The sequence below is a fragment of the Taudactylus pleione genome, unplaced genomic scaffold (genome assembly GCF_031769625.1).
Source record: "Taudactylus pleione unplaced genomic scaffold, aTauple2 ptg000006l, whole genome shotgun sequence".
Taxonomy (NCBI): domain Eukaryota; kingdom Metazoa; phylum Chordata; class Amphibia; order Anura; family Myobatrachidae; genus Taudactylus; species Taudactylus pleione.
Genome location: NW_028284409.1, coordinates 9,588,851 through 9,613,049, shown reverse-complemented (window position 1 = coordinate 9,613,049; position 24,199 = coordinate 9,588,851). Strand labels below are relative to the sequence as shown.

Genomic DNA, 24,199 nt, shown 5'->3' with positions numbered 1-24,199 from the left:
AAACACTCTACTTTTGTCAATTTTAACTTGCATGTCTTGCATTTAAATTCATCGACTGTAACTTGGATAATACAAAGTATTTTGTGTTTAACAGGTGACTGAAAAATTATGAATAAAACCGACTCTTTGAAACCTTCATTGGATCTTGCCCTGAAAATGCCTGCAGGTGAAACATTTCCCGTTATTACTTCTTGCTTTTCTTTCTTTATGAAATTGTTCAGTAGATTTGCATGTCTTTTATGATGTTTATAAGACATGAGGATGTTATGTATTCACCTAATAAATGGAATGGGGGAGAAACGAAAAATATTTTGTAGGGCACTTTGGGGGCATTTCAATTGTTACACAGGAAATTTAGCTCCCGGGCTAAGTTCCCAGGAGCTATTTTCCGCAATGGCGGCCATTTCACACAAGAATGCATGGGATTAGCCGTGTTAATCAGTTACTGCGCGCCCCACGCCCCACACTTGGAACCAGCCTTGAAGCCCTACTTAATACAGTTTTTTTATCATGATTTAATATTATTTATAGAGCGCCACAAGTGAAAAAACAGTGGTAAAACAGTATAATACCAGTATAAAACAGTATAAAAACATTCCTACCATGTAATACCAGTATAAAACAGTATAAAAACATTACCACAGTATAACACCAGTATAAAACAGTATAATACCAGTATAAAAGTTTAAAAGCATTACTACAGTATAACACCAGTACAAAACAGTATAAAAACATTCCTACCATGTAATACCAGTATAAAACAGTATAAAAACATTACCACAATATAACACCAGTATAATACCAGTATAAAACAGTTTAAAAACATTACTACAGTATAATACCAATATAAAACAGTATAATACCAGTATAAAACAGTTTAAAAACATTCCTATCATGTAATACCAGTATAAGACAGTATAAAAACATTACCAGAGTATAATACCAATGTAAAACAGTATAATACCAGTATAAAAACATTACAACAGTATAACACCAGTGATAAACAGTTTAAAAACATTACAGCAGTATAATACCAGTATAAAACAGTATAAAAACATTCCTACCATGTGATACCAGTATAAAACACTATAAAACATTACCACAGTATAAAACAGTATAAAAACATTACAACAGTATAAAACCAGTATAAAACAGAATAACACCAGTATAAATCAGTTTAAAAACATTACAACAGTATAATACCAGTATAAAAAAGTATAAAAACATTACCACAGTATAACACCAGTATAAAACAGTTTAAAAACATTACTACAGTATAATACAGTATAAAACAGTATAACACCAGTAACAAACAGTTTAAAAATTTTATAGCAGTATAATACCAGTATAAAACAGCTTAAAAACATTACAGCAGTATAATACCAGTATAAAACAGAATAAAACCATTACAACAGTATAATACCAGTATGAAACAGAATAACACCAGTACAAAACAGTTTAAAAACATTACAACAGTATAATACCAGTATAAAACACTATACCAGTATAAAACAGTATAACACCAGTAGCAAACAGTTTAAAAACTTTACAGCAGTATAATACAAGTATAAAAACATTATAACAGTATAATACCAGTATAAAATAGTATAATACCAGTATAAAACAGTCTAAAAACAGTACAACAGTATAAAACAGTCTAAAAACAGTACAACAGTATAATACCAGTATAAAACAGTATAAAAACATAACAGTATAATTCCAGTATAAAACAGTCTAAAAACATTAAACAGTGTAATACTAGTATAAATCAGTATAAAAACATTACAACAATATAATACCAGTATAATACACTTTAAAAACATTACTCCAGTATAAAACAGTATAATACCAGTATAAAACACCTTAATAACAGTACAAAACAGTATAAAAACATTACAACAGTATAACACCAGTATGAAACAGAATAACATCAGTATAAAACAGTTTAAAAACATTACAATAGTATAATACCAGTATAAAACAGTTTAACACCAGTATAAAATAGAATAACACCAGTATAAAACAGTTTAAAAACATTACTGCAGTATAATACCAGTATAAAACAGACTAAAAACATTACAACAGTATACCAGTATAAAACCGTATAATACCAGTGTAAAACAGTATAAAAACATTACAACAGTATAATATCAGTATAAAACACTATACCAGTATAAAACAGTATAACACCAGTAGCAAACAGTTTAAAAACTTTACAGCAGTATAATACAAGTATAAAAACATTATAACAGTATAATACCAGTATAAAATAGTATAATACCAGTATAAAACAGTCTAAAAACAGTACAACAGTATAAAACAGTCTAAAAACAGTACAACAGTATAATACCAGTATAAAACAGTATAAAAACATAACAGTATAATTCCAGTATAAAACAGTCTAAAAACATTAAACAGTGTAATACTAGTATAAATCAGTATAAAAACATTACAACAATATAATACCAGTATAATACACTTTAAAAACATTACTCCAGTATAAAACAGTATAATACCAGTATAAAACACCTTAATAACAGTACAAAACAGTATAAAAACATTACAACAGTATAACACCAGTATGAAACAGAATAACATCAGTATAAAACAGTTTAAAAACATTACAATAGTATAATACCAGTATAAAACAGTTTAACACCAGTATAAAATAGAATAACACCAGTATAAAACAGTTTAAAAACATTACTGCAGTATAATACCAGTATAAAACAGACTAAAAACATTACAACAGTATACCAGTATAAAACCGTATAATACCAGTGTAAAACAGTATAAAAACATTACAACAGTATAATATCAGTAAAAACACTATACCAGTATAAAACAGTATAAAACCAGTAATACAGTTTAAAAACTTTACAGCAGTCTAATACCAGTATAAAATAGTGTAAAAACATTACTATAGTATAACACCAGTATAAAACAGTATACCAGTATAAAAACATTATAACATATAGTACCAGTATAAAATAGTGTAATACCAGTATAAAACAGTATAAAAACATTACAACAATGTAATTCCAGTAAAAAAACAGCATAATACCAGTATAAAATAGTATTATACCAGTATAAAACAGTATAACACCAATAATAAACAGTATAAAAACATTACCACAGTATAACACCAGTATAAAACAGTTTAAAAAAATTACAACAGTATTATACCAGTATAAAACAATAGAAAAACATTCCTACCATATAATACCAGTATAAAACTGTGTAATAATATGGTAGGATTGTTTTTATACTGTTTGATACTGGTAGTATACTGTTGTAATGTTTTTACACTGTTTATTACTGGTGTTATACTGTTTTATACTGGTATTATTCTGTGGTAATGTTTTTATTCTGTTTTATACTGGTATAACATGGTAGGAATGTTTTTATACTGGTATACTGTTGTAATGTTTTGAAACTGTTTTATACTGGTATTATTTTGTTTTATACTGGTGTCATACTGTTTTTATACTGTTTTATCCTGGTATTACATGGTAGGAATGTTTTTATACTGTTTTATACTGGTATTACGTTTGTAGTAATGTTTTTAAATTGTTTTATACTGTTATAGTGTTTTATACTGGTATTATACTGTAGTAATGTTTATAAACTGTTTCACACTGCTGTTATTCTGTTTTATACTGGTGTTATTCTATTTTATACTGATTTTATACTTTTGTAATGTTTTATGCTGGTATTATACTGCTGTAATGTTTTTATACTGGTATTATACTGTTATAATGTTTTTATTTTGTTTTATACTGGTATTACATGGTAGAAATGTTTTTATACTGGTATTATACTGTAGTAATGTTTATAAACTGTTTTATACTGGTGCTGTTTTATACTGGTTTTATACTGTTGTAATGTTTTTATACTGTTTTATACTGGTATTATACTGTAGTAATGTTTTGAAACTATTTTATACCAGTATTCTATTTTTTTACTGGTATTATACTGTTTTGTACTGGTTTTATACTGTTGTAATGCTTTTAAAGCGTTTTATACTGGTATTATACTGTTTTACACAGGCATTATACTGTGATAATGTTTTTATTCTCTTTTATACGTGTATATGGTAGGAATATTTTTATACTGTTGTAATGTTTTTATACTGTTTTTACTGGTAGTATACTGTTTTATACTGGTATTATACTGTAGTGATGTTTTTATACTGTTTTATACTGATATACTGTTTTATACTGGTATTATACTGTGGTAATATTTATTACTATAATGTTTATTTATAATACTAGTATAAAACAGTTTAAAAACATTATTACAGTATAATACCAGTAAGAACAGTATAAAAACATTACCACAGTATAATACCAGTATATAACCGTATAATACCAGTATAAAACAATATAAAAACATTACAACAGTATAATACCAGTATAAGACCGTATAATAACAAACAAAAAATGGCAGCTGCTCAATCAATCAGGTAGTACTTTTTTCAGGTGCATGAAAGGGAGGGGTCATACCAAGTAGAAAAGAGAGGGGGGTTTAACCCCCTATTGTTCCTCAGCACACTGAATTATACTAGCAACAATATATGAACACTATATGGTAATAGAATTTCAGAGATATTAGTTGCATGCATTTGCAAATACATGGGATGCTGCTAGGCCTCGTCAAGGCTTCTCTGTCACTAGCAGTCCCTTCACTAAACGGTTCACGTACAGGAGCAGAGCACCCCAAAACTACGTACAGCCCAGGACCCCCCCAGGGCATCACACGAAAAATGGAAAAAGAGTGACAGTGCAGTGTAAAGTATAGTAGTGTGCAAGTAATTACTAAGTGTTAAGGGGTTAAAATATATGTGAAAAATTACATGAATAATAAACAAACATAAAAAGGTGATGTGAAAAGTAACTATGTGTATTAAGTGGTGATGCCCTCAGGAGGCCCAGCCAGAGCAGCCTCGGCGGCCCTACGCCCAAACGCTCACCCCAAATGTAATGTATGCCAATTAAAGCCTCTTAATAAAGGCACATATATATTTTTGGCAAATGTAAGGCCTCATGATAAAGGCACATACATAAATGCATCCGAATTGAGAGCCTGCTTACCTGGGAGTCACCCCTGGGAACTCCAACTAGCACTACTAGAACCAGCATGCCCTGCTAATGCTGGCTCATTCATGCATCTCATAACCACAAACAAAAAATGGCAGCTGCTCAATCAATCAGGTAGTACTTTTTTCAGGTGCATGAACCCCCCTCTCTTTTCTTCTAAGACCGTATAATACCAGTATAAAACAGTATAAAAACATTCCAACAGTATAATACCAGTATGAAACAGTATAATACCAGTATAAAACAGTATAAAAACATTACACCAGTATAGAACCGTATAATACCAGTATAAAATAGTTTCAAAGCATTACTACAGTATAATACCAGTATAAAACAGTGTAAAAACATTTCTACCATGTAATATCAGTATAAAACAGAATAAAAACATTACAACAGTGTGATACCAGTATAAAACACTATAATACCAATATACAACAGCATAACACCAGTAATAAACAGTACAATAACAGTATAAAACAGTATAAAAACATTCTTACCATGTAATACCAGTATAAAACAGTATAAAACTTTACAACAGTATTATACCAGTGTAAAACAGTATAACAGTATAAAACAATTTAACAACATTACTACAGCATAATACTAGTAAAAAACAGTATAAAAACATTCCTACCATGTAATACCAGTATAAAACAGCATACAAACATTACCACAGTATAATACCAGTATAAAACAGAATAATACCAGTATAAAATAATTTGAAAACATTACTACAGTATAAAACCAGTATAAAACAGAGTAATACCAGTATTAAACAGTTTAAAAACATTATTACAGTATAATACCAGTATAAAAACATTCCTACCATGTAATACCAGTATAAAACAGAATAAAAACATTACCACAGTATAATACCAGTATAAAACACTATAATACCAGTATTAAACAGTATAACACCAGTAATAAACAGTTTAAAAGCATTACAGTAGTATAAAACAGTATAAAAACACTACAAAAGTATAAAACAGTATAACACCAGTATAAAACAGTTTAAAAACATTACTACAGTATAATACCAGTATAAAACAGTATAAAAACATTCCTACCATGTAATACCAGTATAAAACAGTATTAAAACATTACAATAGCATAATACCAGTATAAACACTATAATACCAGTATAAAACAGTATAACACCAGTATAAAACAGTATAATACCAGTATAAAACACCTTAATAACAGTGTAAAAACATTACAACAATATAACACTAGTATGAAACAGAATATCACCAGTATAAAACAGTTTAAAAACATTACAATAGTATAATACCAGTATAACACAGTTTAACACCAGTATAAAATAGAATAACACCAGTATAGAACAGTTTAAAAATATTACAACAGTATAATACCAGTATAAAACCGTATAATACCAGTGTAAAACAGTATAAAAACATTACAACAGTATAATACCAGTAAAAACACTATACCAGTATAAAACAGTATAACACCAGTAATATAGTTTAAAAACTTTACAGCAGTACGATACCGGTATAAAACAGTATAATACCAATATAAAATTGTGTAAAATCATTATTATAGTATAACACCAGTATAAAACAGAATAAAACCAGTATAAAAACATTATAACATATAGTACCAGTATAAAATAGTATATTACCAGTATAAAACAGTCTAAAAACATTACAACAATGTAATATCAGTATAAAAACAGTATAATACCAGTATAAAACAGTATAACACCAATAATAAACAGTTTAAAAACATTACAGCAGTATAATACCAGAATAAAACAGTATAAAAACATTACCACAGTGTAAAACAGTATAACACCAGTATAAAACAGTGTAAAAACATTATAACAGTATTATACCAGTTTAAAACAATAGAAATATATTCCTACCATATATAATAATATGGTAGGATTGTTTTTCTACTGTTTTATACTGGTATAATGCTGTTGTAATGTTTTGACACTGTTTATTACTGGTGTTATACTGTTTTATACTGGTTTTATACTGGTATTACATGGTAGGAATGTTTTTATACTGGTATTATACTGTTGTAATATTTTTATTTTGTATTCTGGTATTACATGGTACAAATGTTTTTATACTGTTTTAAACTGGTATTATACTGTTGTAATGTTTTTAAACTGTTTATTACTTGTGTTATACTGTTTTATAGTTTTTTATACTGGTATTATACTGGTGTAATGTTTTTTTACTGTTTTATACTGGTATTACATGGTAGGAATGTTTTTATACTGTTTTATACTGGTATCATGCAGTAGTAATGTTTTAAAATTGTTTTATACTGTTGTACTGTTTTATACTGGTATTATACTGTTTTATACTGGTATTATATTGTTGTAATGTTTTTATACTGTTTTATACTGGTATACTGTTGTAATGTTTTATAGTGGTGTTCTTTTTTTATACTGGTATTATAGTGTTTTATACTGGTATTACATGGTAGGAATGTTTTTATACTGTTTTATAATGGTATTATACTGTTATAATGTTTTGAAACTGTTTATTGCTGGTGTTATTCTTTTTTGATACTGGTATTATACTGTTTTATACTGGTATTATACTGTAGTAATGTTTTGAAACTATTTTATACTAGTATTCTATTTTATACTGGTATTATACTGTTTTATACTGTTGTTATGTTTTTATACTGTTTTATACTGGTATTATACTGTTTTATACTGGTATTACATGGTAGGAATGTTTGTATACTGGTATTACATGGTAGGAATGTTTTTATTCTGTGTTATACTGTTTTATACTGGTTTTGTACTGTTGTAATGATTTTATACTGTTTTATACTGGTGTTATACTGTTTTATACTGGTATTATTCTGTGGTAATGTTTTTATTCTATTTTATACTGGTATTACATGGTAGGAATTTTTTTATACTGTTTTCTACTGGTATACTGTAGTAATGTTTTGAAACTGTTTTATACTGGTATTCTGTTTTATACTGGTGTCATACTGTTTTATACTGTGGTAATGGTTTTATACTGTTTTTATACTGTTTTTATACTGTTTTTATACTGGTATTATACTGGTGTTATACTGTGGTAATGTTTTTATACTGGTATTACATGGTAGGAATGTTTTTATACCATTTTGTACTGGTATTATACTGTAGTAATGTTTATAAACTGTTTCATACTGGTGTTATTCTGTTTTATACTGGTGTTATTCTATATTATACTGGTTTTATTCTTTTGTAATGTTTTTATACTGTTTTATCCGGGTATTATACTGCTGTAATGTTTTTATTCTGTTTAATACTGGTATTACATGGTAGAAATGTTTTTATACTGGTATTACACTTTAGTGCTGTTTTATACTGTTGTAATGTTGTTTTATACTGGTATTATACTGTAGTAATGTTTTGAAACTATTTTATACTAGTATTCTATTTTACACTGGTATTATACTGTTTTATACTGTTGTAATGTTTTTATACTGTTTTATACTGGTATTATACTGTAGTGATGTTTTTAAACTGTTTTATTCTGGTATTATACTGTTTTATACTGGTATTATACTGTGGTAATGTTTTTATTCTGTTTAATACTGATATTACATGGTAGAAATGTTTTTATACTGGTATTATACTGTTGTAATGTTTTTATACTGTTTTATACTGGTATTATACTGTAATAATGTTTTGAAACTATTTTATACTAGTATTCTATTTTATACTGGTATTATACTGTTTTGTACTGGTTTTATACTGTTGTAATGCTTTTATACTGTTTTATACTGGTATTATACTGTTTTATACTGGTATTATACTGTAGTGATGTTTTTAAACTGTTTTATACTGGTATTATACTGTTTTTTTATTGGTTTTATACTGTTATGTTTTATACTGGTATTACATGGTAGGAATGTCTTTATACTGGTATTATTCTGTTGTATTATTTTTATACCGTATTATACTGGTATTACATGGTAGGAATGTTTTTATTCTGTGTTATACTGGTATTATTCTGTTTTATACTGGTTTTATACTGTGGTAATGTTTTTATACTGTTTTATACTGGTATTATACTGTTTTATACTGGTGTTATACTGTGGTAATGTTTTTATACTGTTTAATTCTGGTATAATATGGTAGGAATGTTTTTATACTGTTTTATAATGGTATTATACTGCTGTAATGTTTTTATACAGTTTTATGCAGGTATTATAGTGTTTTATACTGGTATTATACTGTTGTAATGTTTTTATTCTGTTTAATACTGATATTACATGGTAGAAATGTTTTTATACTGGTATTATACTGTTGTAATGTTTTTTTACTGTTTTATACTGGTATTATACTGTAGTAATGTTTTGAAACTATTTTATACTAATATTCTATTTTATACTGGTATTCTACTGTTTTGTACTGGTTTTATACTGTTGTAATGTTTTATACTGTTTTATACTGGTATTATACTGTAGTGATGTTTTTAAACTGTTTTATACTGGTATTATACTGTTTTATACTGGTATTATTCTGTAGTGATGTTTTTATATTGTTTTATACTGGTATTATACTGTTGTAATGTTTTTACACTATTTTATACTGGTATTATACTGTTTTATACTGATATACTGTTTTATACTGGTATTATACTGTGGTAATATTTATTACTATAATGTTTATTTATAATACAAGTTTAAAACAGTTTTAAAGCATTATTACAGTATAATACCAGTAAGAACAGTATAAAAACATTTCCACAGTATAATACCAGGAAATAACCGTATAATACCAGTATAAAACAGTATAAAAACATTCCAACAGTATAATACCAGTATAGAACTGTATAATACCAGTATAAAACAGTATAAAAACATTACAACAGTATAATACCAGTAAAAAACACTATACCAGTATAACACCAGTAATTAACAGTTTAAAAACTTTACAGCAGAATTATACCAGTATAAAACAGTATAATACCATTATAAAACCATGTAAAAACATTACTACAGTATAATACCTTTATAAAACAGAATAATACCAGTATAAAAATATTAAAACAGTATAAAACAGTTTAGAAACATTACTACAATATAATACCAGTATAAAATAGTATAATACCAGTATAAAACAGTATAAAAACATTACAACAGTATAATATCAGTATAAATCAGTGTAATACCAGTATAAAACAGTTTAAAAACATAGCAGAATAAAACCAGTGTAAAACAGAATAACACCAGTTTAAAAGAGTATAACACCAGTATAAACAGTATAGAAACATTCCTACCATATAATACCAGTATAAAACAGTATAATAGGTAATGTTTTTATACTGGTGTTATACTGTTTTATACTGGTATTATAGTGTTTTTCACTGGTATTATACTGTGGCAATGTTTTTAGACTGTTTTATACTGTATTATACTATTGTAATGTTTTTAAACTGTTTTATACTGGTTTTATTCTGCTTTATACTGGTGTTATGCTGTTTTATACTGGTTTTATACTGGTTTTATACTGTTGTAATGTTTTTATACTGTTTTATACTTGGATTATACGGTGGTAATGTTTTTATTCTGTTTTATACTGGTATTACATGGTAGGAATGTTTTTATATTGTGTTATACTGGTATTATTCTGTTTTATACTGGTGTTATACTGGTTTTCTGTTTTATACTGGTGTTATACTGGTAATAATCTGTTTTATACTGGTGTTATAGTGTTTTTATACTGGTAATATACTGTGGTAATGTTTTTATACTGGTATTATACTGTGGTACTGTTTTATACTGCTACTATACTGCTGTAATGTTTTTGAACTGTTTATTACTGGTGTTATACTGTTTTATACTGGCGTTATACTGTTGTAATGTTTTTATACTGTTTTATACTGGTATAGTGTTTTATACTTGTATTATACTGTGGTAATGTTTTTATTCTGTTTTATACTGGTATTACATGGTAGGAATGTTTTTATTCTGTTTTATACTGGTATTACATGGTAGGAATGTTTTTATACTGTTTTATACTGGTATTACATAGTAGGAATGTTTTTATACTGGTATTATACTGTAGTAATGTTTTGAAACTGTTTTATAATGGTATTCTGTTTTATACTGGTGTTATACTGTTTTATACTGTTGTAATGTTTTATACAGTTTTATACTTGTATTATTCTGTTTTATCCTGGTATTATACTGTTTTATCCTGGTATTATACTGTCTTATACTGGTGTTATACTGTGGTAATGTTTTTATGCTGTTTTATACTGGTATTACATGGTAGGAATGTTTTTATATTGTTTTATACTGGTATTATACTGCTGTAATATTTTTGAAATGTTTATTACTGATGTTACCCTTTTTATACTGGTATTATAATGTTTTTTTCTAGTATTATACTGTTGCAATCTTTTTATTCTTGTATTACATGGTAGGAATGTTTTTATACTGTTTTATACTGGTATTACGCTGTATTAATGTTTTTAAATAGTTTTATACTGTTGTACTGTTTCATACTGGTATTATATTGTTGTAATGTTTTTATACTGTTTTATACTGGTATTATACTGTAGTAATGTTTTGTAACTATTTTATACTAGTATTCTATTTTATACTGGTATTATACTGCTTTGTACTGGTTTTATACTGTTGTAATGCTTTTAAACTGTTTTGTACTGGTATTATACTGTTTTATACTGGTATTATACTGTTTTATACTGGTTTTATACTGGTTTTATACTGTTGTAATGCTTTGAAACTGTTTTATACTGGTATTATACTGTTTTATACTGGTATACTGTTTTATGCTGGTGTTATTCTGTGGTAATGTTTTTACACTGTTTTATACTGGTATTACATGGTAGGAATGTTTTTATACTGTTTTCTACTGGTATACTGTAGTAATGTTTTGAATCTGTTTTATACTGGTATTATTCTGTTTTATACTGGTTTTATACTGTGGTAATGTTTTTATACTGTTTTATACTGGTATTATACTGTTTTATACTGGTGTTATACTGTGGTAATGTTTTTTTACTGTTTTATACTGGTATTACATGGTAGGAATGTTTTTATACTGTTTTATACTGGTATTATACTGTAGGAATGTTTATAAACTTTAATACTGCTGCTGTTCTATTTTATACTGGTTTTATTATTTTGTAATGTTTTTCTACTGTATTATACTGATATTATACTGCTGTAATGTTTTTATGCAGTTTTATACAGGTATTATAGTGTTTTATACTGGTATTATACTGTTGTAATGTTTTTTTTCTGTTTAATACTGGTATTACATGGTAGAAATGTTTTTATACTGGTATTACACTGGTATTATATTGTTGTAATGTTTTTATACTGTTTTATACTGGTATTATACTGTAGTAATGTTTTGAAACTATTTTATACTAGTATTCTATTTTATACTGGTATTATACTGCTTTGTACTGGTTTTATACTGTTGTAATGCTTTGAAACTGTTTTATACTGGTATTATACTGTGGTAATGTTTTTATACTGCTTTATACTGCTATTTTACTATAGTAATGTTTTGAAACTGTTTTATTCTGGTTTTATTCTGCTTTATACTGGTGTTATGCTGTTTTATACTGGTTTTATACTGGTTTTATACTGTTGTAATGTTTTTATACTCTTTTATACTGGTATAGTGTTTTATACTGGTATTTTACTGTGGTAATGTTTTTATTCTGTTTTATACTGGTATTACATGGTAGGAATGTTTTTATATTGTGTTATACTGGTATTCTGTTTTATACTGGTGTTATACTGATTTATACTGGTATTATAGTGTTTTATACTGGTAATATACTGTGGTAATGTTTTTTACACTGTTTTATACTGGTATTATACTGTTTTACACTGGTATTCTGTTTAATACTGGTATTACATGGTAGAAATATTTTTATACTGGTATTATATTGTTGTAATGTTTTTATACTGTTTTTTACTGGTATTATACTGTAGTAATGTTTTGAAACTATTTTATACTAGCATTCTATTTTATACTGGTATTATACTGTTTTGTACTGGTTTTATACTGTTATGCTTTGAAACTGTTTTATACTGGTTTTATACTGTTGTAATGTTTTTATACTGTTTTATACTGGTATTATACTGTTTTATACTGGTTGTATACTGTTTTATACTGGTATTATACTGTAGTGATGTTTTTATACTGTTTTATACTGGTAATATACTGTTGTAATGTTTTTACACTATTTTATACTGGTATTATACTGTTTTATACTGATATACTGTTTTATACTGGTATTATACTGTGGTAATATTTATTACTATAATGTTTATTTATAATAACAGTATAAAACAGTTTAAAAACATTATTACAGTATAATACCAGTAAGAACAGTATAAAAACATTACCACAGTATAATACCAGTAAAAAACACTATACCAGTATAACACCAGTAATAAACAGTTTAAAAACTTTACAGCAGTATATTACCAGTATAAAACAGTATAATACCATTATAAAACAGTGTAAAAACATTACTACAGTATAATACCAGTATAAAACAGAATAATACCAGTATAAAAACATTATAACAGTATAAAACAGTTTAGAAACATTACTACAGTATAATACCAGTATTAAACAGTCTGAAAACATTACAACAATATAATACCAGTATAAAATAGTATAATACCAGTATAAAACAGTATAAAAACATTACAACAGTATAATACCAGTATAAATCAGTGTAATACCAGTGTAAAACAGTTTAAAAACATTATAACAGAATAAAACCAGTGTAAAACAGAATAACACCAGTTTAAAAGAGTATAACACCAGTATAAACAGTATAGAAACATTCCTACCATATAATACCAGTATAAAACAGTATAATAGGTAATGTTTTTATATTGGTGTTATACTGTTTTATACTGGTATTATAGTGTTTTTCACTGGTATTATACTGTGGTAATGTTTTTATACTGTTTTATACTGGTATTATACTATTGTAATGTTTTGAAACTGTTTTATACCGGTTTTATTCTACTTTATACTGGTGTTATGCTGTTTTATACTGGTGTTATACTGGTATTAATCTGTTTTATACTGGTGTTATACTGCTTTATACTGGTATTATAGTGTTTTATACTGGTAATATACTGTGGTAATGTTTTTATACTGGTATACTGTTTTATACTGGTATTCTGTTTTGTACTGGTGCTATACTGTTTTATACTATTATTATACTGTTATAAGGTTTTTATACTGGTATTATACTGGTTTTATACTGTAGTGATGTTTTTAAACTGTTTTATACTGGTATTATACTGTTTTATACTGGTGTTATACTGTTTTATACAGGTTTTATAATGTTGCAATGTTTTTATACTGTTTTATACTTGTATTGTACTGTTTTATAGTGATATACTGTTTTATACTGGTATTATACTGTGGTTTCTATAATGTTTATTTATAAATTATGCTGTTGTAATGTTTTTAAATAGTTTTATACTGTTGTACAGTTTTATACTGGTATTATACTGTTTTATTCTGGTATTATATTGTTGTAATGTTTTTATACTGTTTTATACTGGTATTATACTGTTGTAATGTTTTATACTGGTGTTCTCTTTTATACTGGTATTATAGTGTTTTATACTGGTATTAGACTGTGGTAATGTTTTTCGACTGTTTTATACTGCTATTACATGGTAGGAATGTTTTTATACTGTTTTATAATGGTATACTGTTATAATGTTTTGAAACTGTTTATTACTGATGTTATTCTTTTTTTATACTGGTATTATACTGTGTTATACTGGTATTATACTGTAGTAATGTTTTTATACTATTTTATACTGATATACTGTTTTATTGGTTTTATACTGTTATGTTTTATAATGTTTTATACTGGTATTACATGGTAGGAATGTTTTTATACTGGTATTATTCTGTTGTAATATTTTTATTCTGTATTATACTGGTATTACATGGTAGGAATGTTTTTATTCTGTGTTATACTGGTGTTATACTGTTTTATACTTTTTTTGTACTGTTGTAATGATTTTATACTGTTTTATACTGGTATTATTCTGTGGTAATGTTTTTATTCTGTTTTATACCGGTATTACATTGTAGGAATGTTTTATACTGTTTTATACTGGTATTATACTATTGTAATGTTTTGAAACTGTTTTATACTGGTTTTATTCTGCTTTATACTCGTGTTATGCTCTTTTATACTGGTGTTATACTGGTATTAATCTGTTTTATACTGGTGTTATACTGTTTTATACTGGTATTATAGTGTTTTATACTGGTAATATACTGTGGTAATGTTTTTATACTGGTATACTGTTTTATACTGGTATTCTGTTTTGTACTGGTGCTATACTGTTTTATACTATTATTATACTGTTAGAATGTTTTTATACTGATGTTATACTGTTATAAGGTTTTTATACTGGTATTATACTGGTTTTATACTTTAGTGATGTTTTTAAACTGTTTTATACTGGTGTTATACTGTTTTATACTGGTTTTATAATGTTGTAATGTTTTTATACTGTTTTATACTTGTATTGTCTTGTTTTATAGTGATATACTGTTTTATACTGGTATTATACCGTGGTTTCTATAATGTTTATTTATAATACCAGTTGAAAAACATTACTACAGTATAATACCAGTAAAAAACACTATACCAGTATAAAACAGTAGAACACCAGTAATAAACATTTTTAAAACTTTACAGCAGTTTAATACCATTATAAAACAGTGTAAAAACATTACTATTGTATAATATAAGTATAAAACAGTATAATACCAGTATAAAAACATAACCGTATAATAACAGTATAATACCAGTATAAAACAGTATAAAAACATTACAACAGTATAAAACCAGTATAAAATAGTATAATACCAGTATAAAACAGTATAAAAACATTACAACAGTATAAAACCAGTATAAAACAGTATACCAGTGTATAACAGTATAAAACAATTTAACAACATTACTACAGCGTAATACCGGTATAAAACAGTATAAAAACATTCCTACCATGTAATACCAGTATAAAACAGTATAAAAACATTCCTACCATGTAATACCAGAATAAAACAGTATAAAAACATTCCTACCATGTAATGCCAGTATAAAACAGTATAAAAACATTACAACAGTTTAATACCAGTATGAAACACTACAATACCAGTATAAAACTGTATAAAACACAATAATACCAGTGTAAAACAGTATAACTGAAGTAATAAACAGTTTAAAAACATTATAGCAGTAGAATAGCAGTATAAAACATTACAAAAGTATAAAACCAGTATAAAACAGAATAACACCAGTATAAAAGTTTAAAAACATTACTACAGTATACTACCAGTATAAAACAGTAAAATACCAGTACAAAACAGTATAACACCAGTAATAAACAGTTCAAAACCATTACAGCAGTATAATACCAGTATAAAACACTATAAAAACATTCCGATGAAGTGATACCAGTATAAAAACATTACAAAAGTTTAATACCAGTATAAAACAGAATAACACCAGTAGAAAACAGAATAACAGCAGTAGAAAACAGTTTAAAAACATTACTACAGTATACTACCAGTATAAAACAGTATAAAAACAATCCTACCATGTAATACCAGTATAAAATAGAATAAAAATATTACAATAGTATAATACCAGTATAAAACAGAATAAAAACATTACAACAGTTTAATACCAGTATAAAACAATATAATACCAGTATAAAACAGTATAAAAACATTACAACAGTATAATACCAGTATAAAACAATATAATACTAGTATAAAACAGTTAAACACCAGTAACAAACAGTTTAAAAATATTACAATAGTTTAATACCAGTATAAAACAATTTAAAAACATTACTACAGCGTAATACCAGTATAAAAACGTTCCTACCATGTAATACCAGTATAAAACACTATAATACCAGTATAAAACAGTATACTACCAGTATAAAACAGTATAAAAACAATCCTACCATGTAATACCAGTATAAAATAGAATAAAAACATTACAATAGTATAAAACCCAGTATAAAACAGTACAGCTTCAGTAATAAACAGTATAATACCAGTATAAAACATTACCTATTATTATTATACTGTTTTATACTGGTATTATATGGTAGGAATGTTGTGTTCACCCTAGCTCCGGCGGCAGGCAGGGCGCCGGAGCTAGAGAGGGAAATCTTATGCGCGCGCCGAAATAGGGGGCGTGGTCATGAAAAGGGGGCGTGTCTATAAGACGTGTCCCCTTTTTGTCATACTTGGGGGCGTGCCCGGCGCTTACGGACACGCCGGGCAGCCCCCAAGCGCTGCAGAAAGGGAGAATAGATGCCGGGCGCATGTGCCCGTCGTCTGTCCTCCGGCGGTGACCGGGACACCGCATGTTTCTCCACCCGCGGGACACTGTGTCCCGAGGGTGAGAACGGCACCCGCAGGCTGTGAGGGCAGGGCGCTTTTTGCCCTCCTCCCTGAGGGCAGTGTGCTTTTTGCCCTCCAGGAGCCGCTAAAATAGCCTAGCGGGAACGCTAGGAATGTTTTTCTACTGTTTATACTGGTATAATACTGTTGTAATGTTTTTAAACTGTTTAATACTGGTGTAATACTGTTTTACACTGGTTTTATTCTTTTATAATGTGTTTAAACTCTTTTATACTGGTATTTTACTGTTTTATACTTGTATTATACTGTAGTAATGTTTTTTAAGGTTTTATTCTGGTATTATACTGCTGTAATGTTTTTAAACTGTTTATTATTGGTTTTATACTGGTATTATAGTATGTTACACTGGTATTATACTGTTGTAATGTTTTTATACTGTTTTATACTGTATTATAACAGTATAATACCAGTATAAAATAGTATAATACCAGTATAAAACAGTGTAAAAACATTACAACAGTATAATACCAGTATAAAATACTATAATACCAGTATAAAGCAGTATAACACCAATAATAAATAGTTTAAAAACATTACAGCAGTATAATACCAGAATAAAACCTTATAAAAACATTACCACAGTATAATACCAGTATAAAACAGTATAATACCAGTATAAAACAGTTTAAAAACATTACAGTAGTATAATACCAGTATAAAACAGTTTAAAAACATTACAGTAGTATAATACCAGTATAAAACAGTATAATAACATTAGGTAATGTTTTTATACTGGTATTATACTGTTTTATACTGGTATTATACTGCTGTAGAAAACAGATTAACAGCAGTATAAAATGTTTAAAAACATTACTACAGTATACTACCAGTATAAAACAGTATAAAAACATTCCTACCATGTAATACCAGTATAAAATAGAATAAAAACATTACAATAGTATAAAACCAGTATAAAACAGTACAACACCAGTAATAAACAGTATAATACCAGTATAAAACATTACCTATTATTATTATACTGGTATTATATTATAGGATTGTTTTTCTACTGTTTTATACTGGTATAATACTGTTGTAATGTTTTTAAACTGTTTTATACTGGTATTATACTGTGGTAATGTTTTTATAAGGGTTTATTCTGGTACTATACTGCTGTAATGTTTTTAAACTTTTTATTATTGGTGTTAAACTTTTTTTGTACTGGTATTATAGTATTTTATACTGGTATTATACTGTTGTAATGTTTTTATACTGGTATTATACTATTTTATACTGGTATTATACTGTTATAATGTTTTTATACTGGTATTATACTGTTTTATACTGGTATACTGTTATAATGTTTTTATACTGGTATTATATTGTAATATTTTTTTACTGTTTTATACTGGTTTTATACTGTTGTAATGTTTTTAGACTTTTTATATTGGTATTATACTATTTTATTCTGGTATTATACTGTTTTATACTGGTATTATACTGTAGTAATGTTTTTAAACTGGTTATTACTGGTATTATACTGTAGTTATGTTTTTAAACTGTTTATTACTGGTGTTATACTGTTTTATACTGGTATTATAGTGTTTTGTACTGGTATTATGCTATTGTAATGTTTTTATTCTGTTTTATGCTGGCATTACTTGGTAGGAATATTTTTATACTGTTTTATACTTGTATTATAGTGTTTTATACTGGTATTATACTGTTGTAATATTTTTATTCTGTTTTATACTGGTATTATAGTGGTATATTTGTTGTAATGTTTTTGTACTGTTTTATACTGGTATTATACTGTTGTAATGTTTTTAAACTGTTTTATACTGGTATTATACTGTTTTATGCTGGTGTTATACTGTGGTAATGTTTTTCTACAGTTTTATACTGGTATTACATGGTCGGAATGTTTTTATACTGTTATACTGGTATTATACTGCTGTAATGTTTTTAAACTTGATCACTGGTGTTATATTGTTTTATACTGGTATTATAGTGTTTTATAGTGGTATTATACTATTGTAAAGTTTTTAGACTGTTTTATACTGATATTTTACTGTTTTATACTGGTGTTATACTGTTGTAATGTTTATATACTGTTTTATACTGGTATTATACGGTTTTATATTGGTATTATTCTGTTGTAATATTTTTATTCTGTATTATACTGGTATTACATGGTTGGAATGTTTTTATTCTGTGTTATACTGGTATTATTCTATTTTATACTCGTATTATACTGTTTTAATGTTTTTAGACTGTTTTATACTGGTATTATACTGTTTTATATTGGTTTTATACTGTGGTAATATTTTTATACTGTCTTGTACTGGTATTACATGGTAGGAATGTTTTTATACTGTTTTATACTGGTATTATACTGTGGTCATGTTTTTAAACTGTTTTGTACTGGTATTATAAATAAAAATTATAGTAATAAATATTACCATAGTATAATACCAGTATAAAACAGTATAATATAAGTATAAAACAGTATAATACTAGAATAAAACAGTGTTAAACCATTACAACAGTATAATGCCAGTATAAATCACCATAATACCAATATAAAACAGTATAAAAACATTTCAACAGTATAACACCAGTATTAGTCAGATTAACACCATTATAAAATAGTTTAAAAACATTATAACAGTATAATACCAGTATAAAACAGTATAAAAACATTCCTACGATATAATACCAGTATAAAAGAGAATAAAAACATTATCATAGTAGAACACCAGTATAAAACAGCATAATAACAGTATAGCACAGTTTTAAAACATTACTACAGTATAATACCAGTATAAAACAGTATAAAAACATTACAACAGTATAAAACAGTTTAAAAACATTATTACAATATAATACCAGTATAAAACACCAGTAATAAACAGTATAAAAACATTCCTACCATGTAATGCCAGTATAAAGCAGTATAAAAACATTACAACAGTTTAATACCAGTATAAAAACACTAGAATACCAGTATAAAACAGTATATAACCAGTGTACAACAGTATAACACTAGTAGTAAACAGTATAAAAACATTACAACAGTATAATACCAATATAAAATACTACAATAACAGTATAAAATATTATATAACTCTATAATACCAGTATAAAATAGTATAACATCAGTAATAAACAGTTTAAAAACATTACTACAGTATTCTACCAGTATAAAACAGTATAAAAACATTGCTACCATGTTTTACCAGTATAAAACAGAATAAAAACATTACAACAGTATAATACCAGTATAAAACACTATAATACCAGTACAAAACAGTAAAACACCAGTAACAAACAGTTTACAAATATTACAACAGTATTATACCAGTATAAAACAGTATAAAAACATTACAACAGTATAATACCAGTGTAAAACAGTATAACACCAGTAATAAACAGTTTAAAAACATTACAGCAGTATAATAACAGTATAAAACAGTATAAAAACATTCCTACCATGTAATACCAGTATAAAACACTATAATTCCAGTATAAAACAGTATAAAACATTACAACAGTATACCAGTATAAAACAGTATAATACCAGTGTAAAACAGTATAAAAACATTACAGCAGTATAAAACACTATAATACCAGTAGAAAACAGTATAGTACCAGTATAAAACAGTATAAAAACATTCCTAACATGTTATACCAGTTTAAAATAGAATAAAAACTTTACCTCAGTATAATACCAGTATAATACAGTTTAAAAACATTACAGCAGTATAATACCAGTATAAAACAGTTAAAAAATATTCCTACCATGTACTACCAGTATAAAACATTATAATACCAGTATAAAACAGTATAAAAACATTAAAACTGTATAATACCAGTATAAAACAGTATAATACCAGTATAAAACAGTTTAAAAACATTCGTACAGTGTAATACCAGTATAAAAACATTACAAAAGTATAATACCAGTGTAAAACAGTATAAAAACATTCCTACCATGTAATACCAGTATAAAACAGAATAAAAATATTACCACAGTGTAATAGCAGTATAAAACAGTATAAAAACATTACCTGTTTTTATTATACTGTTTTGTACTGGTCTTATCCTGTTGTAATGTTTTTATACTGTTTTATACTGGTGTTATTCTGTTTTGTACTGGTGTTATTCTGTTTTGTACTGGTGTTATTCTGTTTTGTACTGGTGTTATTCTGTTTTATACTGGTGTTATTCTGTTTTATACTGGTGTTATTCTGTTTTATACTGGTGTTATTCTGTTTTATACTGCTTTTATACTGTTCTATACTGGTATTATACTGTTATTATACTGTTTTACACTGGTATTATACTGTGGTAATGTTTTTATGCTGTTCTATACCGGTATTACATGGTAGGAATGTTTTTTTATACTGTAGCTTATGCGGGAAGCATGGAGTAATCCAAGCAAACTATTCCAGATTCCAAAAACACTAGTGTCTTTTTACCCTCTCCCACCTAGCGAGTGTACTAAGTGGGAAGTCCCCCTACAGTTGATTCCCACATGGCACACTTAGTCAGAAGCTCTACGCTGCCTATACCGTCCGCATACTCCCTTAAGGACACCACAGATAGAAAACTGGAAACTTATCTCAAGTTCGTTTACTCGTTTTCTGCCGCTGTTACTCGGCTGGCTATGCACAGTTTAAGGCTATTGAAGGATGGACGGATGCGCTTGAAGACAGCCTGTCATCAGACGCTACCAGGGAACAACTGGCTTATATCTCCAAAATTCGGGAAACGGCCTCTTATTTGGGAGAAGCTGCGTTGGATACTGGTCTCCTTGCCTCTAAGGTATCTGCAACCTCGGAAGTCGCCCGCTGAGTCCTTTGCCTATGGTCCTGGAAGGCGGACACAGAATCCAAGAAGGCCCTCAAATCCTTACCCTTCTCTGGAGACATGCTGTTCGGTGCAGAGTTGGACAAAATCATGGATACCATGGCAGCCTCAAAATCTGCTTTTCTACCGTCAGCAGCTGCCTCTAAGCCTAAACCGTCCTCCTTTCGGTCCTTTCGTCCCCAGGGTAAGGCAAAAGGACAGTCGTTTTCCAGGCAGCCTAGTTCACACAAGACCACTAAGTCTAGATCCATGCAGCATTGGGCGGCCAGATGTCCAGCCCCCAAGTCTGGCGACAAACTCTCTGCCTGACGGGGCGTGCCTCCTCCTGAGGGATCCCAGGGTGGAAGGCCGTCTTCTTCGGTTCACCGACTCATGGCGTCAAACAACCACGGACGCCTGAGTCTGAGAAGTGGTATCTCACGGGTACGCCCTCACCTTTTTGAGGCGTCCTTCCCAGCAATTTTTTTGTATAAGCCGTCCATCAGACCCCATCAAGGCCCTGGCCCTCCAGGAAGCCATTCAGTCCCTGCTGAGTTCAGGTATGATAATACCGGTTCCTTAGGTTCATAGAGGAATTGGTTTTTATTCCACTCTCTTTTTGGTTCAGAAGCCCAAAGGGTCTCATCAGTCTATTCTGAATCTCAAATCCCTCAACAAATATATCAGAGTGCCCAAGTTCCGCATGGAAACTCTACGATCAATTGTCCTGGCATTGGAACCTGGGGATTTTATGGCTTCTTTGGACATTCAGGATGCATACATGCATGTGCCTATTACTCCAGCCCACCAACAGTTCTTATAGTTTGCTGTCTGCAGCAACATTACCAGTTTCAGGCGCTGCCCTTTAGTCTGTCAACGGCCCCTTTTGTCTTTACCAAAATAATGGCAGTTTTGGCAGCCCACCTCAGGAGCCAGGGAGTCAGAATCCTGTCATACCTAGACGACCTCTTAATGCTGGCACATCTGTGTTACAATGCCATCTCCAGCTGACCGTGGACTGCCTGCAAACACACGGCTGGCTTGTCAATTGGATAAAGGTCTTCCTCTCTCCGACACAGCGGATGGTACATTTGGGTGCACTCCTGGATTCTCGAGCACAAAGGATATTTCTGCCAGCGGACAAAATTTCGGCACTGCACTTGCATGTGCGCAAGTTGCTGCACAATTGAAGGGTATCCATTCACTCATCGATAAATTCCAATTCAAGGAAAAGGGGAAAAGGGGGAACCACTGCACCAGCAATATTTAAATCGTTTGTCCCCAATTCTATATACTGAAAACATAATATTTGTATACTGGGTGGGAGTGCTGCTAACAATATATTTGAGTCATTATCCACAGCAGTTTATTATACTAGTATTATCGGTAATTTTATGGTGAAGTTTCATGTGTTATACGCAAACACCCAGTCGGTGTTCTATATCCTAGGGATTCTCGAGATGATATGCATGTCGTTCAACATGTACTAATTATAACCAGAATGAGAATAATTCTGTCTTATGGCCCCTATTTGTAATAACAACCAATATTCGGGTATATATACAGATTTTTCTTGATTATAAAGGGCATTTAGCAATTGACCCTCGAGCGCTTTAATAAGAGCTTCATGTGGATCGATGCACACAGTGACGAATTATAAGAGATACAGTTAGTGTTACACTTACACTTTGAAGGTTTTGAAATAACAATAATGCCGTTAATTATGCACTAATTGTAATTTATACTGATAAATATCACTACCAGATTCCTAGATAATGGATATCACTGCATATAGATACTTTGTATTATAATGATCACTGCTGATACAGCTTGAGGT

The 24,199-nt window shown here is 28.4% G+C and overlaps 1 protein-coding gene across 7 annotated transcripts in view; it reads left to right on the top strand.

The window, feature by feature from the left end:
- The window catches only part of AHI1 (Abelson helper integration site 1), a 404,344-nt gene that overhangs the window by 6,554 nt on the left and 373,591 nt on the right, over positions 1 to 24,199 (top strand). For all 7 annotated transcript variants that reach the window (XM_088452390.1, XM_088452372.1, XM_088452409.1 and 4 more), the window contains exon 2: positions 95 to 166. In XM_088452390.1, coding sequence (XP_088308516.1) covers positions 109 to 166 — 58 coding nt within the window. In that variant the 5' untranslated portion in view covers positions 95 to 108. The remainder of the gene's footprint in view (positions 1 to 94; positions 167 to 24,199) is intronic.